Here is a 21,823-nt window from a genome sequence, read left to right on the forward strand (position 1 = left end):
CTTTCAGCAGCGGGAGGTGTGAGAGAGGGTCTGAGTTTGGCGATGTTGCGGAGATGAAAGAAGGAGGTTTTAATGACATGGCGGATGTGAGGCTCAAGGGAGAGGGTGGAATCAAAGATCACACCAAGGTTGCGGGCCTTGGGAGATGGGGAGACAGTGGTGCCGTCAATGGTGAGAGTGGGGTTATTGATTTTGCTGAGTGTGGCTTTGGAGCCTATGAGGAGGAATTCTGTCTTATCACTGTTGAGTGTGAGGAAGTTATGTTGCATCCAGGTTTTTTATAGCTGCCAAACAGGTTGGGGGGGGGGGGGGGGGGGGGGGGGGGGGGGGGGGGGGGGGGGGGGGGTGGGGGATTTGGTGCCGAGGTAGATCTGGGTGTCATCGGCGTAACAGTGGAAGTCCAGGTTGAAGTGGCGTAGTATCTGACCAAGGGGGAGGATGTAGATGATGAAGAGGAGGGGGCCGAGTATGGAGCCTTGGGGAACGCCTGGGAGCTGCCCTGGAGTGACTGTGGCTGTAGCAGAGGTGTGGTTGTGGAGAGAGAATGACAACAATCTATTTTTTAATATTTAATTACGGGACATGGATGTCGCTGGCGAGTACAGTATCACTCAAATCGGGCACAGAACCGTATGGTCAAGTGTTAGTCATGTCTAGTCCACGACAATTTGGAATGGTGGGAAGGAACTGCAGATGCTGGTTTAAACCGAAAATAGACACACAAAAAGCTGGAGTAACCCAGCGGGACAGGCAGCATCTCTGGAGAGAAGGAATGGGTGACGCTGAAGAAGGGTGTCGACCCGAAACGTCACCAATTCCTTCTGTCCAGAGGTGTTGCCTGTCCCGATGAGTTAGATATGAGTTTGTGTATCTAATTTGGAATGGTAAATTGGCCTTTGGTGAAGCAGGGCGGATGTTTAGGACAATCTGGTTGTCGTTCGTTTGGGTTATTGATAATGTCGTTGTATTCTTAGTATTGAGCCCCTGCGTGGAGGAGAATACAAGATATTGTGATTCTGGGTTTAATACGTGCCTGTAACGCGCTGCCAGCGGTGGTTGTTGGGGCCGACATGACACAGAGGCGTTTAAGAGGCTTTCAGACAGACACATGGGTATACAGGGGATAGAGGGAAATGGATCACGAAGAGATTAGTTTAACCTGGCATCATGTTCGGCACGGACATTGCGGGCCGAAGGGCCTGTACCCGAGCTGTACTATGTTCTAAGTTCTATGTTCTTTCTATTGTCACGGCTTGGAAAATAATTGATGAGAAGAACGAAAGCCACTTTGATGTAACAAGTGGTGATCGCTAAACCTTTCATGAATAATTTGGTAGCTAGATTTTTTTACGGATTTATGCTTTTAACTGCTTCCTGCGCTCGCATTTAGAAATGCTAGCAATGTCTAGTGTTGTACGTCAAGAGTTCAGTAATATCATCGCGGCCAGCATTGGAAGGATGGAGGGGGGGGGGGGGGGGGGGGGGGGGGGGGGGGGGGGGGGGGGGAATAACATCGTTCGTTCCTGTCCTTCTCACTCATTGAAAACATTTCTTTTCAAATTCCAATTTGTGTCAACAGAAAATGTATTTTACAACATATTAACACATTAACAAAACAGCTGGTTAAAATTTTAACGTTTCCACATTTCCCTTACTAAATAAGGCGAAACTCCTTCCACTATTATATTTCCATTCCTCTTTGAATCTCCCCCATTGATCCCAGCAGTGCTCTGATTAGTGTTTACCTCCACACTGTGTCATCAGAACGGATACATCGTGGGTGTAGTGGGCCGGGCGGTTTTGTGGGGAAGATTAGTTTTTTTTTAATTAAGCGATTACATATTATCTAGACCACGAGATACACAGACGCTATATTATAAACACATTATTTGTAGTTGGAGGGCGTTTTAACATTTTGTACACCAGGATTTGATTTCACTGCGTGATTCATTGAGTTATAGAGCACGAAAACAGACCCTGCGGCCTAATTCCCCCATGCCGACTAGGATACCGAATCCCAATTGCCCGCGCCTGGTCCATTTCCCTCTGAACCCTTTCTATCCATGTAGCTGTTCAAACATCTTTTCAATGTTGTTATTTTACCTGCCTCAACCACTCCCTCTGGCAGCTCTTTAGACACATCCACAACCCTCTGCGAAACAAATACCCTTCAGCTTCCTATTAAATATTTTCCTTTTCATCCCAAATGATCTCACGTGTTTAACAACTTTTAAACTCTAAATGCAGGTTTGAAAAGAAGAAGCAAATTCCTTGTCAACTTTTAAATGCCCGCAAAGAAAACATTCGCCAGTAGATGCCGGTATTGAGTTTTGTTTTATATGGATAACAGAATAACAATTTCACTTAAACAGGCTATTGGATTTAGTAAAAAAAAAGATTTGTTTTGTTTTAATTTGTGGACAATTATATTTGCGACAATGATTTATCCAGTAAATCTAATTTAACGATGTTAGCCGTGAAAGCACTCTGTAAGTGACCGTTAAACGTGGCACTTTCCTTTGCCTGCACTATGAGAGTTAGCATGCCTGTATTTTGAGGACTGGGGGCAGTGGCCAGGAAATGGGCAAAGACTAGAGAAAAGAAGGCGGATAGGCAAGCAGTTAACAGAGAGAAACAAATATTCAGTTTGACAAATAAAGAGAGAGGTGATGTGTTAAGCTTGAACAGTAAGCAACCCTGGCGAGACTGGTGCCAACTTTGGCTCCAGAGTGAAGCCATTTTGGAATAAATGTCTCTTGTTGTTCGGTCTCTGGCGTGTGATGTTGTCTAAAATTTCACGAGAGCAACCAGGGCTGGGAAAATAATTGATGTGTCAACATGGAGCGGTGTCAGGGAGATTAGCGCTACTCTTCTGAGTGGCGTTAGCCATGAAAGGAAGACAAGATTGGTTCCAGGAATTAGGACTATATGGCATTTTGAAGCTAGTGGAAATGAAATTAAGAACCAAATAAAAACCTCCAGCGTCGCTTTCCCACAGAAGTGAGAAAGAGATGAGGACGGTAACAGAACGCAGAGGATGAAGGCAACATAACTTTCACCTTTTTCAGTCTCAATAGGTCTGATATTTGTTTAGTATGATACTTGAAATTCATCTAATTGTAAATGTAAAATAAAAAAAAATCCATGTCAGGATTTGATTGCAAGACCCTTTTTTCTGGAGGGGGTGGATATAATTATTTTACGTGAAAATAAAACTGATAAAATATACTTTTCAAACTCTATCCGGTTGCATTTGGCATTCTACAGCCTGTGTGTCTTCGACAAATTAACAGTGCAATTATTGTTAACAGTTATAAATTAGCAATTGATACACGTGCACTTCCTAAAGTACTGCTGTTTTATGATTTTAATTAACCCACAAACTCAAAATAAACCAAGCGTCCACATTCCACGCCAGCGCTTCCCCTTATTTCCCCCCGTCAGATACTGGTGTTAAACAACTTATTTGTTCTAGCCCTTCTGTTCGCCTGCAGGGATTCGACGGTTGAATTCCCTGAACTGTGAGTAGAAATTAGTCAGTCACCGCAGTGAGACGCTACCACCACTCTGTGCCCTGCCTTGTCCGTGATCTGCAACGTTTAATGACACGCGCCCAGAGAACGATAAAGGAGCGCGTGTCCCATCCCACGGACGCACATCTCCTGTGCGCTGTTAATTACTGACCCTTCACAGTCACGGATAGAGGCACCGAAGGCTTTGCAGTACTGCACTCGCCCTGCAGAAAATGCGGGGTTTTGTTTCACACGCTCAAAGAGGGTTGCTTGTTGCAATAAACCGACAGACCCGAGAGAGGGGGGGAAAAAAATCACAAACCGAAAGACTAAAGAGCAATTTTTCTCTCGCCTGTTGCCTCATATTGTTGCTATTAATCTCGACTCCGATACTGTAACTAACATTTTTTTAAATATTTATTTAAATCAGGATAGTTTACAAAATTGATTAACTTACATCATTGACGAGCCGTGAACTCTCTCTTATTCCCAGTTCTTACAGGTGGACTTAATATCATAAGAGACTGGTGGGAAGTTACATATACATTTTAATCCTTTACAAATTTCAAATGACAGTCGAACAGAGGATGTTTGAAAGGTTTTAAAGACGCGTTGAAGCTTAAATAGTGTTTGGAATTGTGAAAGAGACCGGTGCAAGGTTTCTCGGGATCAGTACAGTGTAATTCATTCACACCCAGTGTTGTCACTGACTGCAGTAGGTCCCCAAGTTGTACTTCCAGTTTTTGGTGAGGGGTGAGGTGGGAGGGAGGGGAGAGGGTGGGGGAATTTGGAGGAGAGAGGAAAATAAAATCAGACTTCACATTCCCTGGCTGGCTGTTGATGACAAGAACAGGATCCGTAATCATTAATGATAACCAGAGCGCCCTCGATGTGATTGGGTTTATAGTCCACGTAGTACTCCTGTGTGGACATGGCGGCCATCTGATGCATAGTTTGTTGCTGTTTCTGCTTGCGGCGCTGTGTCACAAAGCACTGCCTCAAGTGCCTCAGGCCAGCGGGGAAACACTTCCACGAGACGTACAGCACCAGCACCACGATCAGAAAGGAGAAGAGGAGCGCCATGGTGCCCGTGATCACTTTGTGAACGTGAATGGTATTTTCCTGCTGGTCGTGAGAAAGCACGCCGGTGGCACTGATCAACTCCGTGGTTCTCACTCCCGTTGTGTCCTGCGTGGCGTACATGCTGGAAGCATCTCTGATTACTGTCACACCCTGGTCTGTGCCCGCCACCAGGGTCACGCCTGACTCTGTCGCCGTGCCCGTGGCCGGATCGTCACATATGTGAAAGCCATGCACGGCGTCGAGTACCTCCTCGCCCTGGGTGTGGACAGGGCTGGCACACAACAAGCTGCCTTCGTGATGCCCTTTAAAATTGCTCAGCCAGGTGGCCAAAGCACATATATTCCGATTGCACTCCCAGCTGTTCCCAGAAAGGCTGATGCTAGAGAGGGATTTCCAGGAGTCCAGAATTGCCTGCTCGATGCTGGTCAGACGGTTCGAATCCAACTGAAGTATCTTCAGGTTAGGCACAACGTCAAAGGCATAAGATTCAATAAACTCAATCTCATTTCCGGAGAGGTCCAGTTTTTCTAGATGGTTCCAAGTCCAATCCAAGGAGTTCACCACAATGATGACTTTATTCCACTGCATGTAGAGGGTTCTCAGAGATAGCAGCCGTGGAAAGTGAGCAAAGTTTACTTTCACCAAGTCATTGTGCTCCAAGTGGAGTTCAGTCAGTTTCAACAGGCCGGCGAAAGCATTCCGCGCCAGGCTTTGCAACTGATTATATCCGACGTCCAGAAACTCCAGGCTCCGGCAGTCCTGGAAGATTCGGACCGGGATTGTCTTGAGTGCATTGGACCTCAAATGCAACGTTTGCAGCTTGCGCAGTCCGTGGAACAGGTCGGGTTCCAGGCTCTGCAGGTTGTTGTAGGACAGGTGCACATGCCGCAGGTTCGGCATGGGTCTGAACGTGGCGTTGGGCAGCTGGGTGATCTTGTTGGAGCTGAGCACCAGCTCCTTGAGCCGGCGCAGACCTCGGAAGGCATTGGGGTCCACCGAGTAGATGTGGTTGTGGTCGAGGTAGAGCCACGTGAGCTGCAGCAAGCCGGCGAACTGGTCATCGTGCAGTTCGGACAGGCTGTTGTATCGGAGCGACAGACCCTGTACTCCAGACAGGTTGTGCGGCATCTCGCCCAGGCTCTGCGACTCACAATACACCAGCTTCCCATCGCAGCGGCACTGCTGGGCACAGACACTGTCAGCGGCGGGTAACATTTCCAGCAGGGCGCCCAACACACACACAACCGACGCTGAAGGCTTTTTCAGGAGCCAGTGTAGACTGAGACCCACAAGAAGGAAATCCATGAGCAACGATGATACCTCCAATCTCTCGCTGGGGTTTCCTGTGTGTCCTTTAATTTGACGATGTCTTCTCAATCGCCAAAGTTTTTTACATCATTTCTGTGTGGAGCCGAGAACCGAGTGTTCAGGGCTGGGTTTTTTTCTGACTCGCGCGTGGAGATCCCCTGCCTCGGAGACATCCAGGGTTGAGTTTGAAGGAGTTTGAAAAAAAAGAAGAAAAAAAGAAATCTAAGTATCATTGATCTTTTTTCATTGTAGAGGCTGCAAGGAGATTGCTTTAATGAAAGGATTCAAACGAAAATAATCTTACCCATCGTTTTCCACACAGTGACAGGCTCCATTGAGTCAATCGTTTTTTTTATGTCCACACTAGTTATGTTGTCGGCTGTGTTAACAAAACCCTAGTGCAGGCGAATCCAATGCTTCTCTCTTTCTCTCTCTCTCTCCGGCTCACAATACCTCGGTCTGTATCTCGCCGCGGAAGAGCCGAATCGGACGAGGTCTCCCCAACTCGGAGCTCCAGCTGACTCGTGCAATGTTTAAGTTTCCGGGCTTTTTATACAGCTGCCGCCTTTTACCGTCTCTCCTCCTCCCTCCTGGCCGCCAGCGACGCGTTGCCCCAAAACACTTCTTTTTTTTTTTAAACCCCCTCGCGTTAACAATCCGTTTCGGACCCCGTCAGTCTGAATTACCGTGCCATGATTTGAAACGACCACTGGCCGGTGTGACCTCTAATCAACGCCGACAGCCAGCGATGACTGCGTCGCGCTGCCCCAGCTACGGAGCAGCAGCCGCCGCCGCAGCCGCCGCCGCCGCAGCCGCCGGTACACTTTGCTTGTTAGGTGATGCTCAGAGCAAGATGGATCGCGGAGCAAAGCTCACCTCCCTTTAACAGAGTACTGCACTGCGAGAGCAGGCAGACGTGCTGAGTGTTGACAGAATGTCGTAAGCCACTCATGATCGTTCAGACTTCCCAGTGGTATGTCAAACATGGTCAGATTGAAAGGGGTGGGCATAAAGCAGCGTTTTAATGAAGCAGAAACGGATAGTGTTTTCCCTGCAGCCATACAGAGAGCATTGTATCTTCCGTGCACATTGACCGATGTAAATGCACTCCTGCACACTTAAAGTGGCTCAAAGAATCCGGCGGAGCGAGAATCTGCTACTGCAAGAGGAGAGAAAAAAAAAACTCCTTTCCCCCACCACCCACCCCCGGTCGACGTTGTTTCTGAGCGTTTTCGACGATATATCCTCCATTCTGCAAAAGTACGAAGCTTATGCAAAGTAAAATACAGATACAACTCGCGCTATCAATAGTGGAAATAATTTACTAATTGTCGGCTGACTTTTTACCTGTTCAAGGTTCGTTTAATAATGTAAAAGGCAGGGTTAACCCTGAAGGCGAGGTGGTGAATACGGTTAAAACACGGTGCAATTGATAGGCCCTACCTTCCCCTGGCTTCAACCCCCCACCCCCCCTCCCCCTTGAAGTGGCGACAGCGATGCAAATGGTCAAATCTTGCAGGGAGTGGATAGACCGACACGAGGGAGGAAAAAAACACATATCCAATAAATTCCCAACTCGGACCATAAAATATTTTCCACGAACCATTCAAAACATCTATTCAAATGAGTGCTTTTAGAGGAGCTGATTAGTGCGGATCCTCGCTCAGGCAGGGACCATAAAACAAGCCTGTCAGTGTGCATCAGGACGCTTTCTAATGGAGTGAGAATGAATCAAAACAGTAACGGCTTTGACTCGCTTACTTTCTAATGTCACCTCAATTATGAACGGGCATTGCCATGAATGATTCCAACACACACACAAAAAAAAAATAGCTACAAGTGGTTAAAGGCATGGGTGAAATAAGTGCAAAACATTGAACATCGAAGTAATATTTCCATTTATTATTGCCCATTTTCCGTGCTCCTCTTGGTAAGGACCGTCGTTGCCTTTTCAGTTGCCAGCCCCGAATGGTTATTCATGTCCACGGGCGTTTCTAACAATTATCTGTACGAGTACCTCGGCCAAGTGTCCATGAGTTCCGAGAAGGAAACTGGAATCTTGAGCAAAACACAAAGGTCTGGAGGACCTCAGCTGGTCGGGCAGCATCTGTGGAAGCACCGAAAGTTATGATCGAACCCAGGATGCTGAAGCTGTGAGGCAGCAGCACCTCTGGCTGCATCACTGTGCCGCTAATTGAAACTAATTTCGTTCACACTAAAATATTAGCTAATGTCTTGTAGTTTTCAAGCCGGCTACGGTGTCTCCCAATGTTACAACGCTGCTTAATTTTCTAATGAGCTTCACTCTAAAGTGCAACGAAAATCAAAAAAATGAAGAAAGTTAACATTTCAAGTCAAATAAGAATGTTTCAAGTCAGAGAGTGGTAGCGGTGTGGAATGAGCTTCCAGTGGAAGTGGTGGCGGCAGGTTCGTTGGTATCATTTAAAAATAAATTGGATAGGCATATAGATGAGAAGGGAATGGAGGGTTATGGTATAAGTGCAGGCAGGTGGGACTAAGGGAAAAAAGTTGTTCGGCACGGACTTGTAGGGTCGAGATGGCCTGTTTCCGTGCTGTAATTGTTATATGGTTATATGGTTATAAGATAATGGATCCTCAACATAACACATTAACTATGTTTCTTTTTCCACCAATGCTGTCTGACCAGCTGAGTGCCTCCAGCATTTTCTGTTTTATTTGATAAATGTAAGTTCTTGTCTTTTTTTCTTGTGCTTACCTAGCTATCCAAAACAAAGTTTGTTGACTGTGATCCTTTTGAGATGGTTATATTGGCCTCAACACATCATTTTTGACTATAATCTAAGTTTCATGGAGTTGTACAGCAGAGAGCCTGGTCCTTTGGCTCATCATGCCCATGCAATCCACCATGACCAATCTCAGTTGTCTGTATTGATTCCAAATCACTAGGGCCTTGTCATTCAAGTATCTGTCCAGATACCTATTAAATATTGTTATTGTTCCTGGGTTTACCACTTTTTCTGGTAGCCCATTTCAGATATCAGAGTTATACAGCATGGAAACAGCCTTTTTGGCCCATCTCATCCATGCTGACCAAATGGTCCATCTAAGTTAGTACCATTTGCCCACACTTGGCCCATATCCCCTTAAACCTTTCCACCCCATGTCCCTGTCCAAATATATATGTATATGATGTTATCATACCTGCCTCAATTAAATCTCCACTCTCTCACCTTAAACTCTCACCCGCCCTGGGAAAAAGACTGCATTCACCTTGTCTATTCCCCTCATGATTTTATATACTTCTATAAGATCATCTTTCAGCCTCCTGCACTCTAAGGAATAAAGTTCTAGCCAGCCAAACGTCAGCCTATAGCTCAGGCACTTGAGTACAGAAACCAGTAGCAAGTTAGAAAGTTATTTTTCTTATGCCACTTCAAAAATCCTACACATGCCATTGAACAATGTTACCTTATTTAAGTAAAGTCCCAACTAATTGGACCAGGAGTATTTCTAGCCTGTTTCTCTTCTTGCTTCAACATATCAGTTGCTCAGGCACTGGAGAGAATAGGCTGCCAATTATTTTAGTTGTGTGTGGAAAACAGTATTTGAAGTATAAAAGCACAAAGCTCATGATCTTTTAGATATCATGGATCCCCGCCTTCCTGTATGCTTCTGATTCATGGATCACTGACAATAAGCACCTCAAACCACTGAAGAGGTACCACTCCCAAATTCTCAGGCGAGAGCCAATGTTAATGTTTTTTCCCAGGCCATCATCCCCAGAACTGGAGGACCTAGTAACACTCAGTTGGCTCATTTGGACAGGCATGTCATTCACACATCCCCTGAATAGGCATCTTATTCCTAGCTCAGCCACAAGAAAAGATTACCAGTTGAACAGAGCAAATGATCCAAGGATATCCTCAAAGACTCCTTGATAAAATGTAACTGTTCAGCAGACTCATAGGAATCCCTAGGTCATGACTGCTCAACAGGGTGAAGAAACATTTAGGATAGCATTGAGAACATTGAATTCTTTATAGAGAATAGATAGAAACATGGTTTAAATTATGGATAGTGCATAGTTTAGAGACCCTCAAATTATCCATCCATTTGCAATATCAAACGGATACTGTGGCTGAGATTGCAGGTTTCACATTTGTTTCATCAGCCACCGACAGAACTGGAGTTGAAATGGGTCCCAAGGTAGATGCAAAGATGGCGATTTCCAGTTCTACCATCCACAGAATATGACTGATCAGTCCCTCAGTTAATTACATTTGTCAACATTTTGTCTAGTCGCCTTCATTTAACAAAATAAAAATAAAAGCCTGGAGATGCTGGAAATGTAAAGAAAACCCAGGAAATCAAATTCTCTCATATTCTATTGGAAATTTTCACTGCTACTGAATCTGAATTTTTTTTTTTTCAGAAGTGAAGGACACTACCCTTGTTAGTGTGTAAAATATTTCTTGATTTTTTTTTGAATGGTCTTATACAAATTAAAAAATGGCCACCCTTTGTTTGTAATGCCCTCACCAGAGGAAATATATTTTTTTGTATCCAGCATATCAAATATCCTAAACATTTTAAACAGCACATTGTATTGTGCCTGAGTTGGGAGCATTCTAAATTCTGAATCAGGAGGCTGTGACCCGATAGCATTTTTTGTGCTGGAGTAGAACAATACAGCCTGTCATTGCAATCGAGCACCGAAGGAGTGCTGCAGTCTCAGAGGTGCTGCCTTTTAGATAAGATGTTAAAATGGGGTCCCATCTGTTCCCATTTATGATTTCTGTGGCACTAGTCCCGAGAAAAGCATTCGAATGATCCCGGTATCCTGGTCAATATTTTTCCATTTAATCAACATACGAATATTTTATTTACTAAAATATCCTCCCACTGTGGGTAGATAAAAAATGCTGGATAAACTCAGCAGGTGAAGCAGCATCTATGGAGAGAAGGAATAGGTGACATTTCGGGTTGAGACCCTTCTTCAGACTGACGTCGGGGGGGGCGGGAAAAAGAAAGGAAGAGGCGGAGACAGTAGGCTTGAGGGAGAGCTGGGAAGGGGGAGGGGAAGGAGGGAGAAAGCAAGGACTATCTCAAATTGGAGAAGTCAATGTTCATAGCTCTGGGGTGTAAACTACCCAAGCGAAATATGAGGTGCTGTTCATCCAATTTGTGCTGGTGCTCACTCTGGCAATGGAGGAGCCTGTTGTGTAAACAGGTTCCCACTGTGGGAATCTGTTGTGTAAAATTTGTTGCATTAAAACATTGACTGCACTCCAAAGGTAAATCACAGGCAGTAGAAATTTTTAAAATGAGGGATATGGACCGAACAAATGGGACTGCCTTAGATGGGGCATCTTGGTCGGTATGGACAAGTTGATCTGAAGGGGCGGTTTCCATGCTGCAGGACTCTATGTCCTGATAGTTATGTGAAAGGTATTACATAAATGCAGGACATAGAAGTTTATGCAACCAATTCTCATAACTTAACTCGAGTATTATTCTGATCAATATGCACAATATTTTTTTCTTTATCGTGTACACGGAAATCAAGTATAAATTATAGGGATTCAATATAAAGCCCCAGTTTTAAACTGCTGTTTTCTAATGAAGACAACTCATTGGGAGTTCACAGTAACATGGCTGTAAATAACGCAAATAACATAATGTGTCATATTTATAGGCATGTTTTAAACCACAATAGACTGACGAGGGCCTCACTGTGAATCAGGAGTTGAGCACTGAGGGCAAAAATGAAACTTCAACACTAATTTACTTCCACAGCATCAGTTTAACATGTGGTGGTAGTGGCATTAATATGATGTCACTGTGAACATATAGCCCAAGAGGGCCATTTTATCAGTTAATTATCTAAGTACTTGTCCCCACCCCCAGGCTCCATTTTCCTGTCACAGCTGTGATCCTTGCCCTAAACAGCCACCCCCTCACCACCAGATCCACTTACATTGTTCGCAGAGACCATTAGCTTGGGTACCTGACAGCATACAACCTTTTGACAATTAGTGAGTTTAAGGGAAGTCAGTCATAGTGATTTTGGGATCACTGTTTCGGCCCTGAACTCACCCTGAATTGAAAGCAGTGCTTAAGGCACTGGCTGTTTGATAGTATTTTCCACTGTTTGCTCAAGGAATCTCTCCAATTTATATTCCATTGCAGTTTGCCTCATGTGGAAGTTTCCTCTTTTTTAGCATTCACATTTTCAATTATTGTCTTCTTCACAAAGATGAACTAGCAGCATACAATGTTGATGAAATTATACATTAAATCCAGTTTAATTGATTTGGATCTTGTAGATTGGTTCAGAAAGAATATATCTGTAGATGTTTTCACATTCTTTTTGCATGTTAAGATTGATCCATCAGTTCATAAGTTATAGGAGCAGAATTAGGCCATTCGGCCCGTCAAGTCTACTACGCCATTCAGTCATGGCTGATTGAATCACTCATTTTTACGTTTCCCGAGTATTGAAAGTTGGGAGGTCAAGTCGCAGTTATATAGCTGCATTTAGAGAATTGTGTTCAAACTTTCCCTCTCAATCCCATTCTTCTGCCTACTTCCCATAACCCCTGACCCCTGTAATAATCATGAGCCTATCAATCTCCACCTTAGAAATATCCATGGACTTGGCACCAGATGTGGCACCAGTCTATGCACCATTTTTAAATTTCTGGTGCATGCTGACAGCATGGGCAAATAGGGCCAAAGGGCCTTATGATTTATGTATGTCAAGCAATGATCATTCTTGATTTCTAGAAGGCAGTAACAGAACTCTTTGTATTTCCTGATCGTCTGATGGGTTTCATATAGCAAGATACATATTATGTGAAATAAAGAAATATTCACAATATTTTGGGTTAGATAGAGGTTACTCAGCATTGCGATCCTGTGCAATACGTTTCTCCTGATGTAAGATTCATGCTACATTTGTTTGAACAGTGACTACCCATTTCGTAGCATCAACTCAGAGGAAAGGCTGTCCTAGATTTTCACTGATGGACATTAAATATCAGCCTGATACAACTAGAAAACATTGCTGAAATAGCATGCCTTTTGAATGCAGAATTCTGCAGACATTTCCTTTAACCAGATAGCATCCTTGTGAATCCACACAGGCTTTGCCTAGTCTGCTGAAGGCTTATCATTATTATTTTCTCCTAACTTTTATATTCTCCTAAATCATGTGTTCCTTTAATTTTTTTTTTATCATTTATGGATTTCAGCATTTTTTTCTGTAGCACTAAATTCAAAACATAACAGGCAGGAATTCCCCAGATACACAGAATACCACCTTCCACTTAAAATTAGTCTGAGAAACCCTTCTTCCATTTCTTCCTTTACTCCATTTCTTCCCCCCCCCCCCCCCCCCCCCCCCCCCCACCAAATTTAAACTAATTTTAAATCGAAACCCGAATTCAATATAGATAAAATTCTAGAGCAATCACTAATTTTTACCTTGCCAAATGCATTCAACCATTTAGATTTTTTTTAGTGGACAACTCTTTAACTGGTTAACAGTCATTTCATCCTGAATTAGACACTCTACCACTTTGTCCATCACCAACTGGCATGCCATTACCCAATTAGACTTGTCTCTCTTTGTAAAAGAATTGGCACTGAACTTGGCAGTCTCCAATCCTTTCTCACAGATCTGCATGCACAAGAAACCTACTCTGCAATTGACTCTGACTACACCGCCTAGAGTTTCTTAACAAACTGAATGGGAATGGGCCAAGTTCATATCAGATCTCTTCACTCCTGAATTTTGATTTTAATCTTCATTTGGTGCTTGTGAGCTGTGCTGTTCTAAGTTATATGCATTTATTCTAGAATGAAGAAAACTCAAAATTTGGTGTGGTGTAAAATTACCCACATCCATCTTTTTTCTTGCAGTAGATTAGATTAATGGAAGAATTCATTATTTCTACAGCCGTCAACAATTCCCACCGCCTAAAGGTAAACATACATTTACATCACCAGTAGGAATCGGCTCCTACAGCCTGCTCTGTCTGGTATTCAATAAAATTGCGGCTGATCTGATTATAATCTCAATGCTGCCCACTCTCAGTAGTCATTTCCCCCCTTTGGATTCTGTGATGTTTCTACTTTTTCATAAATTAATATAGAACTGGTGCTGGTTCAAGTTAGAAAACAGAGGGATGCCATTGTTGGATTATTAGGGTAGAGGCCATTGCAAGCAGAGGAGACAGTGACTGCTTGATACGCCTCCTTTGAATTATAGAGGGACTTGTTTAAAAGTGAACTACAGAGTTGTTATTGTTATACAGACAATCAATTTTATTATTTTGTAAACAACAAAGTCTCACATACCCCAGGAGGCTGAATGAATGACCAAATTGTTTTTTTTTTGTAATGTTAATTGTTGCAAGAACAGAGAACAGTACAGCTCAGGAATGGGCCCTTTGGCCCACAATAACCATGTGCGAATATGAAGCTAAACTAATCTCAGACTACCCGTAATCCCTCCATGCACCAGGGAGATGGCAGCCCTGCTGGCAGTCTGTTCGTTTTTTCTTTTTTTTGTTATATTTTAGTTTGTTAAAAGTTGGTTTTAATGTTCTTCGGTTTGTTTTATGTGGGGGGAGGGGGGAGGGGGGGGGGATCGGGGGAAACTTTTTTTCAAGTTCCTACCTTCCCGGAGATGTGATCAAGTTTTGGATCACATTCTCCGGGCTCTGCGGCCTACCATCATTGGAGCTGGAAGCCTCCTCGGACTGTCGTGAGCCCCACCGCGGGGAGCGGACTTCACATCAGAGTGGATCCCTTGCCTGGGATTGCTCCCACCGTGACCACCATGGACTTACCATCAATAAAGGAATCAAATCAAATCAAATCAAATCAAATCAAATCAAATCAAATCAAATCAAGGGCTCGCAGTCTCGGATGAGGCTAGTCGGGGGCTCCAATGCCACGGAAGGCTCGACCAGCCCCGATGTGGGGTTTGACCACCCGGCGCGTCGGGAGCTGACATCCCCTCGATGCGGGAGCCTCAAAGCGGACGGCTCCAATGCCGCCGGCTACGGGAGTCAAGACCATCCCGTCAATGGAGGGCTCGAGGCCCCCGACTGAGGAAGAACAAAAGGAAGGTCTTGAACTTTATTTTGCCTTCCATCACAGTGAGGAATGTGTAGGAGTCACTGTGGTGGATGTTCATGTTAAAATGTGTTTTTGAGTGATTTGTTGCTTTTAATTGTTTGACTGACCTGGCCAGTGAAATTACTCGTATGTTGCAAAATATGCTTGGCGAATAATGTGTGATTCTAATTCTGATTCCATGCATATCCTGACAACTATCCAATAACCTCTTAAATACCACTATCTTATCTGCCTCCACCACCACCCGTGGCAGCGCATTCCAGGCACCCACCATTCTCTGTGTGTAAAACCAGCTCTGCACATCTCCACTAAACTTTGCCCCTCTCACCTTTAAGCTCTGGCCTCTAGTCTTTGACATTTCCACTCTGGGAAAAAGGTTCTGACTATCCTATCTATATCTCTCATAACTTTATATACAAGTCTATCACTAATTCTCCGGCACCCGTGGTTACAGAGCCTTGCCATATTATAATTTTGCACGACCAACACACCTGTGACCCACTAATTATACCCCTCCCGTCTCTCTGAAGCACCATACTATGCTATAAACTTAAATAAACAGATATTAAATGGAAATTAAGTTTACAGCAAAACTTGCATTTCTTGAATGGGCAGCACAGGCGTCAGTTAACGAGTTGCCCTCGGAAGTCTCAATGAGGGTCGGATCAGTGGCCTCCCACTGGGATGATATGCCAATTTACTGGCTGGACTAGCGGGTTGACCTCCGCCGCCGCCCCGTGATTTGCCAAACATGCCAAAAATGTGGTAGGGTGGGCATGCCGTCGCCTCTGCCATCCGATGTGGGCCTGCGAGAGGAGTTTTGTCTGGATTAAAGTGTGAAAATCGGCATTGGATCTGTACTTCTATCAGGTCTCTCCTCAGCCTCAGAGGCTCCAGAGAAAACAATCCAAATTTGTCCAACATCTCCTCATAGTTAATCCAGGCCTCTAATTCAGGCAGCATTGTGGTAAACCTCTTCTGCACACTCACCAAAGCCTTCACATCCTCCCCGAAATGGGACAACTAGAACTGCACGCAATACTCCAAATGTGGCCTAACCAAGTCCTATAAGATCTGCAACATGACATGCTGACTCAATGCCCAGACCAATAAAGGCAAGCATATACCTGTCTACCTACTTACGTGAAACTAATCTCACTTTCAGAGTAGTAGTTGTTTAATTGAGTTTAATTTTTCAATCATAAGGCACCACCTCTGAAAATGTAGAGTTACCACAGCAATATTCCAGGTTATACACTTATGTCTGCTTGCTGGGACATAGACGAAGATGATTCAGCCCATCATCATCAACTCTGTTCCTTCAAATTACTGCTCTTACCAAAATGTTTAACTTTCACTTACAGACATAGTTATATTGCACAGAAAAATGCCCTTCAGCCAAGATGCCCATGTCGACCAAGATGCCCATCTAAGCTAGTCCCATTTGGCACATATAACAACAAACTTTCCTATCCATGTACCTGTCCAAGTGATTTTTAAATGCTGTTATAGTACCTCCCACAACTACGTCCACTGGCAGTTTGTTCCATATATCCACCACTTTGGAGTGAAAAGGTTTCCCCTCTGGTCCGTATTAAATCTTGGCCCTCTCACCTTAAACCTATTCCTGAAGTTTTTGATTCCCCTACCGTAGGTAAAAGACTGTACATTCACCCTATCTACTCTCCTCGTGGTTTTATACCCCTTTTAAGAGAACAGGTGGATTCCCTTTAGAGTTTAGAATACAGCATAGAAACAGGCCCTTTGGCCCAGGGCAAATTCATGCCAACCATTGATTGCTCGTTCACACTAATTCTATGTTACCCCACTTTCCCATCCACCACTTACACACTGGGGACAATTTATTAAAGTCAATTAACTTAAAAACCTGCACGTCTTTGGAAAAACACACTTGTTTGTGAAAAACACACTGTTCATGATAACACTACATGGCAAATAAGCATATAACTGATATACTTGTATTCACCTTTTCTCCTCGTGTCCGAATTACAAATAGATCTAACCTTCAGGAAACATTTTGGTGATAGGTTCATGCTAATTTCCAATTCTATATAACTTCCTGTTAGCCAGACCTGTATGCTCTTCAAATTATCCAATTAGTTCCCTTTCATGACATGACAAAGATAACACTAAGGTTATTTTTGGTAATTTTGATAGGTGTGGAATTAGAACGCAAGGCCAAGCAGCGATGTCCGAAAAGAATAGGTTCAGTAAGATGACAAATTAAAAAGAAAAAGGGAACACTAAGAGAAAAAAAATAGATTGGAAAATAAGACTAAAATAAGAAAAAAGAGAGTGAAATATTTTTAAGAAAGGAAATGAAAGAAAAAACTCGCATGATAAAAAAATATAAACGTACAGCAAAAATAAATTCCCAATTTCTCTAGAAATCTCAGAGGAAGAGAAAGTTCTGAAAATATTCAACAAATCAGCAAGTAGCTTTTGAGAGAGAGAGTTATTGTTGTAGATCAAAACATTTGCAATTCAGCAGGTCAACCAGCATCTGTCTCTGACCACCTGCAGGTCCTTGTGTTTCCATTCCACCGCTGCACGGGTTATTGATTGGGGACGGTCAGCCATGATCGCAATGAATGGCGGTGCTGGCTCGAAGGGCCGAATGGCCCACTCCTGTACCTATTGTCTATGTTTCTATGTTTCTATGCACTACAAAATCTCCTCAAATATGCTCCCTCTCTCCCACCATTCCTTCCCTGGATGCTTGCTGTCCCGCTGAGTTATTCCAGAACTTTGTGTTTTACTCACAATTCCAGCATCTACTGTTCCTTGTGCCTCCATAATGTTTTAGATCAATGGTCAGCATTTTCAGCACTTCCTGTTTTCTGAAACAAAAACTGCCATTTCATTAAAGAGAAATACTGTACCTGTGTTTGATGTGGGTCAGAGGAATTTAAATCTGGTATATATTCCTATCAGAATGTCAAGTCAACGCTTTTGTGGCTTCCAAATACAGTGTGTGTGTCTGGAATACACTGACATAATCACCAATGTCTTTGGAGGGGTATGTCTCCTGGAAGCACACGCCTGCTCAGTAATGCAGCAGATCTTTAATGTATAGGTTTTCCCCATGACATATTGCAGGAGATGTGCCAGTACCAATGAATATAGTTTGCATTGTATTTTTATAACCAAAAAATGATCGATGAAATGAAACTGACTGTATTTAATTCATAGATTGAAATTGTGAAACTATTATTCATAAACATTAAAAAACAAATCAGGGCAGTGAATAGGAAGGATCAAGTTAATGAAGATGAAGTATCTGACATTTAAAATGGATTAAGTGATGGGAAATGTGGTCTGCATTAAAGTATTTTATCAGGCTCTCCTTTAGGAAATAGGCTTATGCATCACTAAAGAAATGTTAAGACTAGGGCAGCTCTGGAGAGTATTCAATTGTGTGTATATACACACACACACACACACACACACACACACACACACACACCACACACACACACACACACACACACACACACACACACACACACACACACACACACACACACACACACACACACACACAGAGTTTAGATGTGAGTTTGATACAATGGAAACCCATTCTAATTAACACATTGCAATCCTGTTTGCTCAGATATATAATGAACACATTTTGAAGATAACTTTTTAATATTATTTGGCCATTATCGACGATGATATTTTTGGAATGTATTTGCTCATTTGAAATCTTAAATAAATAGAGCATTTTACAGCAAACATTTAGAGGAATGTTTTTGCTTGGTTTTATTATTTTTCTCAGTGAAGGCAACATTCCTACATGGAAGCATACATTTATTAATCAAAACACAAAGTTCTGGAGGAGGTCAACGTGTCAGGCAGCATCTGTGGACGGAATGGAAGACAATGTGTAAGGTCAGAACCCTTCTTCAGAAGCTGAAGAAGGCTTCTGACCCAAAATGTCACCTATCCATTTCTTCCACAGATGCTGCCTGACCCATTGGTTTCTTCCACCCCTTTGTGTTTTGCACAAGATTTCAGTTTCTGCAATACCTTGTGTGTTTATTTATGTATGTTTTGCCAGCAAATGATTCTATAAATTAACTAATGGGGGTTGTAATATCCAGTGAACCATCCTAGCACACTGGTCACACAGTAACTGGACTTAATATTGCTTCCAATATGCCTCAAGTAGCATCTGTGGAGGCAAAAACAGGTAAGTTTGAATCTGATAGCCTTCATCAAAGTGTCCAAAGTTTATCTCCAGTGTGTTTTTTAACACTCATTGTCATGAAAAATGGAAATTCTTATTTATTTCACTAATTCCCGTTACATCTGAAACTCTCATATAACGGGGAAAAATGCACTTTTTGTCTTCACTGAGATCTGTGAAACCCCTGCAATATGCAGTGAAGACTCAAATATGTTCCTAAACTGATTTTCCCATGGAACATAGAATATTGAAAAGTACAGCACAGCAATAAAACCATTTGCCCATGATATCTGTGTCGACTATCATGATAAATTAAACTATTGACAGGCAGGTAACGAAGGTGTTTAGACCACATGCACCCGCATGTGGTCTAAATACCTTTGTTACCTGCCTGTCAATGTATCTTTCTCAGTGGTTCTTAAACATTCTTGTCAATTTGTTGCGATTACCTCCCTGGCAGCAGCACTCCAGGCATCTCCCATGCTCATGTAATAAGTCAAAGCCACTGTCACTCTTAACTTCCTAGCCTCCCAATCATTCCAGTCTGCTTGCCGCTAATCTCAACCACGTGCCAGCGTTGGTTGTTCACTTCTTCATTGAGGAGGTCAACGAGAAGAAACCATTTGCACTACTTTCAGTCAGTCGGAAGAGCGATGTTATGGGGAAAGCCTGCAATATAAACTTTTCTGAAGTGCAGGCAGGAAGTGTTAGTCTTTACGGTGTCTTTCCTGGCAACGTCCTCCCAAGACTTCTGGTGGTAGCCCTGGAATGTTCCTGTGGCCTCCTTGCACAAAGAACATGTCTCCTGTGGGTTATATTCTTCACCAACCTGTTCCACCTGTCGGTTTCCCAAAGGCTTGTTCGCATGTGCAGGACGCTTTCCTTTCTCTTTCAGACTTCTGAATGGTCCTTCCATTAGCTAGGGTAGTTTTGATTCATCTCCACCCCATCAAGGGCATTTGACTTTGTCTCTGGGGCTGATGTGTAACAATGCGCTACAATGGTGACAACTATATTCTACACTTTATCTTCCCCTTTGCTCCATCTGTTGTACTTGGGTTTGAACTGATTGTATGGTATATCTGATCTGATCGGGTAACATGGAAAACACAGTTTTTACCCGTACCGCAGTTGATGTGAAATAATAAATCATAATCTTAGCATGTCGGACATTCATAAACTGAGGAAGACATGTAAGTGTAGCCAATTTCATCGATGACCAATTTTGTGTATGTTCTCCCTTTATCATGAATATTTTCCCATCAATTCGTTGCTTTTATAATATATATTTAAATAAAGAATGGTTAATTTTGTTTCTGGGATGCAATTTTAAATGGTACCCGGACGTCCTAAAGGACGAAAAGTCAAAGCCAAGAAGTGGAAGCCAGATACCAAACAGACACAACGCCAAAAAGCCAAGATACCGAACGGGCATGATGCCAAGCTCCACAACCCGTACCCTCACATCTCCCTCCAGCCAGTGATGTGATGGATGTGGGGGTCTGCACCAATCGCTGACAAGGTGTCGGACAAATCCCGTCCCCGGAGACGTCATGTCCTTTCAGCGGCTTTTCGATGTCATGTCCGTTCTGCGTCTTGTCCTTTCGGTGTGGTGTCTGTCCAGCTTTGTATCCTTTCTTGGCTTCCACATCTTGGCTTCGGCTTCTCGTCCTTCGACGTCCTGTCCGTACACGATTTTAAATAATGGAATATTTAATTTTCTTCACGTTTGTACCATCCATTTGAATTTCTGACTTCCCAACTTTTCAATTGGACCAAAACCAGTAAGTAGCCAAATCAGAACCAGAAAATGGCAGGTACATTCAGGCAGCATCTATGGAGAAAAGAGGTCTGAAGAAGGGTCTCGTCCTGAAACATCACCTATTCCTTTTCTCCAGAGATGCTGCCTGACCCACTCAGTAACTCAAGCTTTTTGTGTTTATCTATGGAGAGAGAAACAGTCAACATTTTAGGCCAACAATGCAAGTATTGTTTGTTCCAAGTCATTAGATCAGTGTAAAACAAACTGTTTTGGAATCCCTTGAACTAATGGGAACCAATTGAGAGAAGGAATAATTTGCTTTCCGGATGAACTAATAGACATTTAAATTGAATGCCTGGCCAGGAGGCATAAATGTGCCTCCTGCCATCCCGGCCATCCAACTGTGCAGTTCACACAGGCGCTGACCTGATTACCAATAGTGAAGGCCGTCTACCAGCATGAGGGCTGAAAGATCCTTGGATGCTGAACTCTGTAGGGAGCTCACCAGTACATTAGAAGCCTATCTGGATCTTCGGGAGATTCTTGAGACAATGGGCAAATGGATGCATCAGCCTGATTGATTACCTTCCATTAACATAAGTTCCTAAGTACCCAAAGGTTTGCGTGTACCTGTAGTGAGCCAAAGGAAGACCTGCCTCACTGTTCGACCAAATCGTATATGGCTGCGGAATTTAGTTTTGAAATTAACCAAGCAGATCCTGCAAGTATGTGTGGATGGAAGGTTAAATGACCATCACCAATTGCCCCCAATGTGTTGGTGAGTGGCAGAATCTGGGAGAGAAGATGAGAAAGTGAAGC

General features: G+C 43.3%; 2 protein-coding genes across 4 annotated transcripts in view; one reads left to right on the forward strand and one right to left on the reverse strand.

The window, feature by feature from the left end:
- ctnna2 (catenin (cadherin-associated protein), alpha 2) overlaps positions 1–21,823 on the forward strand; it is a 1,403,856-nt gene that overhangs the window by 420,516 nt on the left and 961,517 nt on the right. The window lies entirely within an intron of this gene.
- On the reverse strand, positions 3,912–7,025 carry lrrtm1 (leucine rich repeat transmembrane neuronal 1). Of its 2 annotated transcripts, none has more exons than XM_055645189.1 (2): positions 6,208–7,025; positions 3,912–6,061 (listed from the first exon to the last, which is right to left on the reverse strand). In XM_055645189.1, the coding sequence occupies exon 2, from the start codon at positions 5,898–5,900 to the stop codon at positions 4,323–4,325; it is 1,578 nt and encodes a 525-aa protein (XP_055501164.1). In that variant the 5' UTR covers positions 5,901–6,061; positions 6,208–7,025; the 3' UTR covers positions 3,912–4,322. The 2 variants fall into 2 exon arrangements, with proteins under 2 accessions (XP_055501164.1, XP_055501080.1); XM_055645105.1 differs by having other exon boundaries at positions 3,912–6,065.

This window comes from Leucoraja erinacea, chromosome 1, assembly GCF_028641065.1.
Source record: "Leucoraja erinacea ecotype New England chromosome 1, Leri_hhj_1, whole genome shotgun sequence".
NCBI lineage: Eukaryota > Metazoa > Chordata > Chondrichthyes > Rajiformes > Rajidae > Leucoraja > Leucoraja erinaceus.